The sequence below is a fragment of the Hippopotamus amphibius genome, chromosome 12, assembly GCF_030028045.1.
Source record: "Hippopotamus amphibius kiboko isolate mHipAmp2 chromosome 12, mHipAmp2.hap2, whole genome shotgun sequence".
NCBI lineage: Eukaryota > Metazoa > Chordata > Mammalia > Artiodactyla > Hippopotamidae > Hippopotamus > Hippopotamus amphibius.
In genome coordinates this window covers 16306362-16317106 of record NC_080197.1, presented here as the reverse complement: position 1 = coordinate 16317106, position 10745 = coordinate 16306362, and the positions used below count along the sequence as shown (strand labels likewise).

The window sequence follows — 10745 nt, the reverse complement described above, 5'->3', positions numbered from 1 at the left end:
TGAGATAGAAGGATGTGTGCTGGGTGCTTATGGGAAAGTTTTCCTTCCCTGATAGGAGAGAGATACAGGACTTCAAAACAGCCTTTTTTCTCTTTTTCTGTTGGGTTAAGGACATGATACCTGGAGCGTGGCAGCCATTTTGCAACTGCGAGTCAATAAGCACAAGTACAAAAAGCCAACAGGCTGGAGTTCCCTGGTGGTGCAGTGGTTAAGAGTCTGCCTGCCAATACAGGGGACATGGGTTCAATCCCTGGTCCAGGAGGATCCCACATGCTGCAGAACAGCTAAGCCCGTGTGCTACAGCTACTGAGCCTGTGTTCTAGAGCCCGTAAGCCACAACTACTTTGCCCCTGTGCCACAACTAATGAAGCCTGCGCACCTAGAGCCTGTGTTCTGCAACAAGAGAAGCCACTGCACTGAGAAGCCCGCGCACCACAACGAACAGTAGCCCCTGCTCGCCACAACTAGAGAAAAGCCGTGCGCAGCAACAAAGACCCAACACAGCCAGAAAACAAAAGACAAAAAACCAACATGCTGAATCAAGCCAGAGGGGAAAAACAAAATCGACATGGTAGTGCCACCACTGAATCAACCCTAGAACTGCTGACTTCTGGACTTCTTAGTAATAAACAAGAAATGCTGTATGTGACACTCCACCACGTGCGGCTCATAACAGGCAGGACATGGTGGCAGTATGCTGTATGGTCAGGCCACTCAAGAGTGCCTGCTTCACCTACACCTTACTCACATGATTGATGTTCCTACATACTTGTCCCAGGCCCCAGCTAAAGATAGCTTATCAAAGGGGTGGTGAGGGGCGGCCCATCTGCTGGTTTCCCTGGTAACTAATGAGCCTACCCGCCATCAATTCCCCTGTAACTTGTAATCCCCCTGCCCTGCCCTGCCCACCCCCTTCTCTAGCAAACACTGCCACCATGTCCTGCCTGCCATGAGCTGCACATGGTGGGGTGTCACTCCAGGACCTTGCTTGCAAGATTCTCCTTCCATTAAACTTGATGTCTCTGTTGCTGATTCCAGGCTCTTTCTTCAGTGTTGAAGCTGGGCAAGCACAGCCCTGTGGGGTTCAGCCCAACCAATGTCATGGTGCCTTAAGCCACCATTTAGATTTTTTTCTTTTTCGGTTGCTTAAAACTGAATATATTCTAAGCGGTACACCAGACAAGTATACCTGAGGCAAGTTGTATTTTCCCCAAATGGCTGAAGCAGTATAGCCCCTTGGCCATGCTCTTCCAGAACCTTGCCACTCTCCTATGGAGAGATGGAATCTTATGTCCACTTTCCTTAAACGGGGTGTGTCTTTGGGGGCCCATTCAACAGTGGAAATGACGTTATGTACTTTCCAAAGCTGTGCCATTAAAAGGCATTACAGCCTCCTCCTGGCTCTTCCCAGAAATATACTTTAGAACCCAGCCTTTATTCTGTGAGGAGGCTCAAGAAAAATGCAGGCCCCCCCCCCACCCAGCCCAGTCACCAAGTGGACTCCCAGCCAACAGCCGAGACCAACTTGTCAGCCACGTGAGTGAGCCATTTTGGGCAGGGATTTGTCCAAATGCTGACTGACACCATGGAGCAGTGGAATTACGGGAATAATTCTTACTTCATAGGATTTTGAGGATTAAGTGATAGTTTAGAATTGTGCCCGGCACACAGTAGATTCTCAGTAAATGTTTTCCTCTTTTATCAGGAGAATGGCTCCATTACTCTGCTTTTAACATATGGGGTCCCATATCTGGGGGACCCTGAAAGGTGGCTGCTCAGGTGTTAAGTCTTGTAGATGCCATACTTTTGAGAAAAGCTGGACAATTAAAAACAGTAAGAGGCTGCTTTGGGTAACTTTCCCTATGGGTAAACTGGGATCTTCCATTTTCTTAATCCTCACTGATGGTGGTGGCAACTAAGGGTTTAAGAATTTCCCTAGCTGGAACTGGAGCTCCGAGTGGAGAGGAAGCTCTGGCTCTCATGCCTAACCAGAGGGTCCAAGGGATTGTCCAGTTCGGTGGTGCAGGCTCTGGGATCAGATCCACCTGGATTTAAATCCCCAAACCTATACTTTTAACTATGTGAGCTTCACCTCTCTAGCCCTATGAGGGTAAAAATAGTACCTACCTTAGAGGGTTGCTAAGAATATTAAATAAGTTCACAGTAGTAGAGTGCCGAGAACGTGATAAACAGTGTCAAATAATTAATAGATAAGATTGGGGATAACGTTGCAGGTTTGATATAAGGATTAAATGAGATAATGTATGAAAGCAAGTACATGGTAAGCGCTTAAAAAATATTAGCTATTTTTATGTCCACAAACTCACTCAAATGTAAGGCTCTTAAGAGGGTGGGGCAATTTGCACGCTTATGGTCTGTGACTCCCAAGAAGAAGTTATGCACGTTCCAGCCTCCACCTGGAACAAGAATTCAACCAGGTAAGAACTGTAGAAACCCACAAATATCTCCAGGGGTCCCTGCAGCAGCGCTTCCCAGGAATCGCGTAGAAATTGGCTGGTTAAGAATCGACACTTCTTATCAAGACTGTGCTTCGCGAGAAGCCTCAATATCTCCGTCTGAGAAATGAGGGGCCAGGACCGAGGCACAGATGGATTCTTGGTCTCGGGCCAGAGTGTCTTCGGCGAACAGTATTGCAAGAGACAAGGACGCCGTCTCGACCGTGACTGAGGAGGAGTCCCCCCGGGAAGAGCCTCTACTGCTCCGCGGTTCCGGGTCCTCGCCTCGGCGCGCCACGTGACTCGGGCCCACACCACGTGATCCAGGTCCGGCCCTCGCGGCCCCGCTCCCCCCGCGCACCGCTTCCGGTAGGGGCGGAAAGCGGAAGTGTGGGAGGGTCTGCGGGGCGGGGTCGAGGAGGTCTCGGGGGAGGATGGAGCAGTGAGTGGGTTTGGGCGGCTGCCGGCAGCGCCATGGAGACGGTGCAGCTCAGGAACCCGCCGCGCCGGTGAGGGGCCACTGGCCAAGAGGAAGGGGGTGGGGGGAGGGAAAGGCGGGAACTGGAGGAGGGGAGACACGGGTGTGCGAGCCCCCGGAGGGGAAGGACCTGCAGGGCGAGATCCGGCTGATTAGAGCACCTGCTGAATGAGGGACCTCTGGCCGGTTGAGGGGTCCGGCCGAGGGGGGTAAACGTGGAGCTGGTTAGAGAGATCGCTTGCTGTGGGGGGACATCCTGGCGGAAGGGGGGGACAAGTGGGGGGAGCAGCTGCTGGGGAACGTGGGGACAAGTTAGGGAGAGCACCTGCTGAGGGCGGGGGCCACTGGGAAAAGACTATCCTGGATGGGACTCACTGAGGTAGGGAGGATGCTGAAGCAGGATGAGAACCTATGAGGGTTCTGGCTAAGGGATGGGTCGGGGACTAGTAGAGAGGAGAGCTGAGTAGACTTTCTAAGGGAGGGAGTCCCACTCGAGGGGTGCGGTGGGGAGGATCTGTGGAGGGGAAAAGCTTTGTGCCTGAGGCTTGAAGATGTGCCGAGAAAGGTGGACCGTCTACCAAAGGAGGCTTCGTGGAGGACAGCATTGAAGATGTTGTTGGTAGTGTCCCCACTCTAGATGATGACACCTTTCATCCCTGATAACCAGGTTCCTCCTAATTTTCCTCACATCCAACATTGGGAGGTAGATAGGGAAATAAGAGTCTATTTTCAGGATGGGCAAATTGAGGCCCAGAAGAATTAAGACACATTCCTGTGTGTTTCCTGCTTTGCTCTAGATCTGGGTCACTGAATCTGGCCAGACCATGCCCTTTTCAGGTCTCTATTGTTTTGTATCAGCTCCAAATCATATCGCTCCCTGGAAATTGTTTTAAGTCAAGGTCTGGGGGGTTGGGGAGGGCTGATCCTAGAAACTCAGATCCCCTGAGTTGGTTGCAGTTGTATTAGTGATTTGCTGTGTGGACACCAGGGTCTTCTCTCCCTCTGCCACATATGGAGAAAAATCAAGAGTAGAGATTGAGGTGCCAGTGCAGTTTGCTTCAATTTCACAGAGACCTCTGACTTCCTGCAGCAGATTGAGCTCTAAAGTAGGAAGTGTTCAGTGTGTGGGAGTGCGGGGCAGTGGAGAGGTGGAGGGAAGGGATCGACAGCCTGGGCTGTGCCCTTGGCTTTGTTTGAAGTGCACAAACACTGCAGAAGGCAAATAGCTAGTTGGGACAGACTCAACTCACCCTACTGTAGTATGCTGAGTTTGAAATAAAATGATTATTGCACTCACCTAGCACTTACTGGGTGCCAGACACTATTCTCAGTGCTTTCCATGTCTGTTGTTGAGCCATATGCATTTGCTGATATTTGACCATTTTTGATCTACAAAAATAGTAGTTTCACGTGGTTCAACTTATCATTGACTCATTTGACCCTCACAACAGTCCTATCACCTGTATCTCTAGTTTACAGATGATGAGACTGAGGCCCAGAGAGGTTAGTGATTGGCCAGAAGTCCCACAGTTACTAAGTGACAGAGCTGGGATTTTAATCCAAGTAGTCTGGTCCAAAATCCATGCTCTTGGCTACCTTACTCTGGTGCTTCTCTGGAAGTACCCCTGTTTCACAGGACCTTGTGTATGTTAGCAGATATATGCTGTAGCACCATAGATCCAATTATAAATGGACACTGGTTATATTTCCTTCTGAAATATGTTCATACTTTCCCCAAGGCCCTGGTTTAATTGAAAAGAGGATTAGGAATCTGAGTTTTGTTTCTGCCTTTGCCTTGTGCTGTATAATCTTAGGCAAAAAAGTAAACGTTTTTGGTTTTTGGCACACTCATTCCTGGGCCTTTTGGATTTTGAAAATTTAGAGAATTTTTAAAAATTTAAAAATAAAGAGAAAAGCGTTGCAGGGCTGAATTCTTGAATGACTGGTGCCTTCCTGCTCATCATAACTAGTAAACTGTCCTACTTGCAGCCAATTAACTTTATTATCATTTGTGTCTGTTTGTTAGGACTGCCATCTCAGTTTCACAGATGGGGTGACTTAAACAATAGCAGTTTATTATCTCACAGTTCTGGAGGCTAGAATTCTGAGATCAAGGCATCAAGCAGGGTTGTTTCTGTCGAGGCCTCTCTCCTTGGCTTGTAGATGGCTGCCTCCTTCCTGTGCCTTCACATGGTCTTCCCGCTGTACCTGTCTGTGTCCTCATCTCCTCTTATAAGGACACCAGTCATGTTGGATTAAGGCCCACCCATGTGACCTCATTTTTATCTTAATTAAAGGCCCTGTCTCTAAATACAATCACATTCTGAGGTACTGGGGGTTGGGACTTTAACATGAATTTGAGGGGTTTGGGGGAGGGAAACACATTACTCACATTACTTTTAATTTCAGTAAAAAACTTCATCCATTTATTTTATATATTTGTTGTAACTCTTAACAAATTCTGCATGGAAAGAGGGATAGGTATATGTAAATAAAATGGACCTTACAAGAGTTGTAAGATGGGAGAAAGAGGTTTGGGAGTTAGCCAAACCAGAGATTAACCACTTCATAAACACTCTTATTTGTGTTTGCAAAGATACAGGTGTCTTTTCAGAGATTCAGATGGCATGTGTTTCCAATAAAGGAAAGCAGTCCCAATGCAGGAAATGCTCTTTATGTCCCTGAGTTTGACATTTGTGTGTGACTAAGTGAATGGCGATAGATTAAAGTTGATGGTTTACGTAGGAGTTTATGATTTTAAAAAGTGAGTTGCCGTTAGATACTAAAGGTGTGGTGGAGTGTGTAGAGTCCATTTCCGGGATGCTGGCCATCCACGTGGCCATCTGACTTAGGAGAAGAGCATCCACCTGTGTTTGGTCCATGGTGACTGTGTTGGCCAGGCCCGTTGAGTTATGAGCGAGCAGTGAAACTACCTAGGACCTGGGGAAGTACAGCCGAGAGCGCTGAGTCATCAGAGTTGGGCTGTTTGGTTACAGTGCTTCTTCCATGAAGATGCATGTAGAAAATAGCATTAAGTCCCTTATCAAAAGATTTTCCATAGTAATACTTTTTCGGGGTGAAATTCTTTTTCGTTTTGAAACCTCACGAAGATTGCTGAGAAAGGTTGATTCTCATCATTGCATTCATTAATCCATTTAACAAATGTTCTTATTGACCACCTCTGGATTCAGGCACCAGAGATAAAAAGATCCCTTAAGCCCAGACCGAAAGCAAATGAAACCCCACTTAGATTGTTTTAAAGAAGTATCTGAGCGCTTGTATAAAATTTGTCTGTCAAAGTATTATCAGAGGCCTGCAGCTGTCTCTCATGGCAGTGGCCGTTTCCTTTGTTATGCTGTGGTCTCTGTAATAGTTGAAGTAGTGAATTTTGCTTGTTGTAAACCACGAAGTCACCACTTCAAAGGAACACATTTGATCTTCCTTTATATAAGCTGTTTATAAAACTTTAATTATACTTGAGAGATGAGGTATTGTCCATTGTTCAAACAGATATAAATTCAGTGCTTCGCCCAAACCACCCCCACCCCCTGCCCCGTGTTATGAGATGTTCATTCTAATTTCTGAGTTCGTGGAAATTTCACTTCTGACATTGAAGAGGAGTTTCATTTCAGCCCTTTTTGTTTTGAAGTTGGGAGTTTTTGTGATGTCATTGGAATTTAATTTTTAGGACCTTTTGATTTCCAAAGGTCGGTGTGGTCATTTTTTTGGTTAATTTTCAAGTTATGGCAATTACTGACTTGGGGCAGTTCTCCATTTCTCTAGTCTTTGATATTTATAAAATCCTAAGATTGTCTTTTGGAGATCAGTGTTTGTTGGTAGATACACTTGATGTGTTCAGGTGTGTTTTCTTTTTTGGCTTCTTTTATGGTTTTCCCCTTTTTTCTAGGAATGTACACATTTGTGTGTGTGTGTGTGTATTTTTTTTTAGTTCAAGTGTTTTCTTGTAAAAATTGGTATTGTCCAGCTAGTTTAAACTTTTTTCTTTACAAAGAAATTTCCAGTGCACTACTTGCATATTTCACCACTTCCTGAGCTCTCCTTTCTTTGTTGTCCTTTGTAGTTTCAGGAAACCATTGTGTAGAACACACACACACACACACACACACACACACACACGCATGCACACACACATATTCCTTAGCAAACTCCTCCTTTAAGCCTGTTGGTAATTTTTAGAGGTCTCAGAGTTTTTTTTTAAAACCCTATTCTTAATTGATAACCTCCCATGTTTGTCATAGTCAGAAAAATCCAAATTACCTGAAAGTTGTAAGCAGCATCTATATTTGATTTTGGGAAATAGTCAGGTACACGACTGCCCATTGGAGAATCTTGCTGAGAGTATTTGAAACTCCCACCTGCCTGGTTATTTTTTTACTTTTGATCATGTCTGAGCGTATACTCTCCATATCTGTGATACCTACAGAATCCACGTGTTTCGACAAAAGTACCAAAATCTTGCTATTAGAGAGCAAGACTCTTCTGTGTCTTACTTGGACTCCAGTCTAAGACCACGTTTCAGTTCATAGCTAAGCTTGCATTAAACGTCTTTTCTGAACAGAGAGTTATACCATCTTAATTCATGGAATCTCAAGATTTAAATGGATTCTGAAGGTTATAGCTAATACTTAAATCCACTGGGCTTCCTAGGTGGCGCAGTGGTTAAGAATCTGCCTGCCAATGCAGGGGACACAGGTTCGATCCCTGCTCCAGGAAGATCCCACATGCCACGGAGCAACTAAGCCCGTGTGCCAAAAAAACAAACAAGCAAAAATAAATAAATCCACTCTACAGCATTTCAGCCACATGAGGACTCATTTTCTGTTTAGATGCTCCAGTGGTGGGAATCTAGGGACTTCTTAAGGCAGTCTGAACCATTTCAGAACATCTTTTATTGTTAGAAAATTCTTACACCTATGGAACTGAAGTCAGCCTCTTGGTAGCTCTTTACCCTCTGGTCCTGATTCTTCTCATTAGGGTGACCGAGGACATGTGTAACACTTCCATAGAGCAGCCCCTCAGCTTCCCTCTGAGCTTGCCTTTATTGTCATTTACCAGTGAAGACTTTGTAGAGAAATTCCTAAGATGCTAATTGTAAAATAAATAATGCATCTTGTGTTCTAGTTGCTAGCAAGTAAAATGTATTTTATGTTTCAATTTCCTCATCCACAGGCAGCTGAAAAAATTGGATGAAGATAGTTTAACTAAACAACCAGAAGAAGTGTTTGATGTCTTAGAGAAACTCGGAGAAGGGTGAGTGCATAGAAAATGTAGGTGGACTAGTAGGTCCCAATCTTTTTTCTGCCCTAACACCAGAAGGATGTGAACCTTTCTCATGGCAATAATTTGCAAAACTAAGGAAAAGAAAGGGGAATGTTGCCTATCAGCACTGCTCTGGGTAGGGTGGGAGGTAAATTTACAGCTTGAAATGCCCTTTCTCTCTTCCCCCGATCACTACTATAGACAGATTTAGTGATACCTGGTCTTTTCAACACCATGGACATCTGTTGTTTTCTCTCTTGTAAAATCTGTGGTTTGCATGATTTTATCTATTTAACAGATGACACCAATTAGTTTATACTTCATTTAAAATTTTTTTATTAATCAGACATTTTAATTTTCAGTTCATAGCTTCTGAGAGATATGCAATAACTTGTTTCATTAAAAAAAACAATGGAGGGACTTCCCTGGTAGTCCACTGGCTAAGGCTGTGCGCTTCCTCTGCAAGTGGTGTGTGGGTTCCATCTCTGGTCAGAGAACTAAGATCCTGCATGCCACACAGTGGGGCAAAAAAAAAAAAAATGGAATTCAGCATTTTAGTTAGTACAGCTTTGGGAAATACAGTAAATAAATCGAGGACTGTCAATACCTTTACAGCTTCCTAAGAGATCCGGAGTCCCAGGTTGGGAACCAGAGGACTTCTTGAAACACAGATTTGTGAATGAGTTTATAAAATACCGATGAAATGATATTTGATAATAGACGTAGCCATCATTGGCTTTCCTAATACAGTAAAGGTTACATTATAAGTTTTTATACTTTTACATATACTTTTAATTTAATCTTTTCTTTGTACGTTTATTTCTTTTTCTGTAATGACCAAGACATTAAAATATTAGACACCCTTTCTTAAATTTTTGTTGTTCATTTTTGAATAGGTAATCAAGTCACATGATTCAAATTCAGAAAGGGTCAAAGTGTTACAGTGAAAAAAATCTGCCTCCTGTCTCTATCTCTCAGCTACCCCAAAGCAACCAGTATAGCATTTTTTTATGTGTTCTTCAGGGGAAGTTTATGCATATATAAGCAAATAAACATGGGTGTATGTGTATTTTATAAAATCTCTTGCGAGTACTTCTGGTTGAAGAGAAGACCTGAAATGTTAACTTATAAAAATGTCTAATTAACAAAAATGTCTAACTAATATCTGTTCTTTAAAATCAGCTTTTATGTCATTAGATTATTTTGCAGTTTAGTGTTATTTATGCCTAATATAGATACACAGTGTTAAACCCCATCCTGGATTACACGGAATAGGTTTTTATGGATTGCCTCCTTGTGAAAAACATTAGTCATCACCTTTTTGTAAGTTGGAAAAATACTCTTTGGAATCAAGCAAGAAATCAAGCAGAGAAGGGAAGGAAAAGATGACACCAGCTGTGCTGCTAAAAGACAAGTACAGGATGAATCTGAAACCACAAGTTGACTTGGCATCATTAAAGGTATGGGGGGAAAGAAAGTCCCTCTGTCTCTTGCCTGCCATTTTCAGCTCTAGCTTGATATCCTTGGTATTTTCCTCAAGGCAATGAGCCCAAGGCCCTTAATCTAACTATGCTCACAGGTTATACTTTGAATAAGATAAAGAGTGGTAGGCATAACTGATTATGTATGTAACCTACTGTTTCTTTCATTTTTTTAATGAAAGTGGGTTACAGTAGTAATAACATAGACTCTGAAGTCAGACAGACCTGGGTTAAAAGTCGCTCTACTGCTTATTAGTCATAATAAACAAGTGAGCTTGAGCAAATTGCTGAATATTTTGAAGCTTCACAAATCTCAGCTCTAAAGTGGGGATATTAGCATCTCCCTCTTAGGGATATGTTGAGTGTTTCATGAGATAATGGGAGTAAAGTACTTTGTACAGTGTTTGTCACCTAATAAGGTCTTGGTAAGTGGCAATTATTATTATTTTATTTTTAAATATATCAATTGAAGCATTTTTCAGATCTTATCATGTCAAATCAAAGTTAAGTCTTAAATCTTAAAGTATTTTTAGGTGTTCTTGAAGGGAGCTCTGTTTGGGTTGTTTGGGTTTGGGGAATGTCAAAAGAAAACTACAGACAGTGATCAGGAATATAAAATAAGGAGATATTCAGCTAATTATGATTATTTTAAATTATGTTTTAGGTCTGTGGCTGTCTTCATTAAGGACCTGGGAAATTTCCCTATAAAGAGATCACCAGAGAGAAAACAAATAAAGCTTCAGATCTTCCCATGTTATCATCATATTGTTTTTTTAAATGATACTACAAGTGCTTGGATTTCTGTCATCCTGACTGAATGAGCCCAAACAAGTTTCATTTAATGAGCAAAATCCCAGAGGAAGACCCGAACTGCGCTTCCTTCCTAAACACAAACGGCCGTGCCATCCGTAAATGGTCCTGGAAGATGACTGGATTGTGAACTCTCACTGCTTGGGCCTTGTGAAATGAGCTCTGGCTAAAAGATTGTATCGGGTTCCCGAGGCTGCAGCCATTCTGCGTTTTGAGGATGTAGATCCGTGGCAGAGCAGA

General features: G+C 43.4%; 1 protein-coding gene across 5 annotated transcripts in view; it reads left to right on the top strand.

Moving 5' to 3' along the window:
* The first annotated feature begins 2837 nt into the window (after nt 1-2837).
* STK4 (serine/threonine kinase 4) overlaps nt 2838-10745 on the top strand; it is a 96260-nt gene continuing 88352 nt past the window's right edge. For 2 of the 5 annotated variants that reach the window (XM_057701627.1, XM_057701631.1), the window contains exons 1-2: nt 2838-2965; nt 8125-8205. In XM_057701627.1, coding sequence (XP_057557610.1) covers nt 2931-2965; nt 8125-8205 — 116 coding nt within the window. In that variant the 5' untranslated portion in view covers nt 2838-2930. Of the gene's footprint in view, nt 2966-8124; nt 8206-10745 lie in introns of those variants that run through there. The other 3 variants (XM_057701628.1, XM_057701629.1, XM_057701630.1) reach the window with 3 other exon arrangements.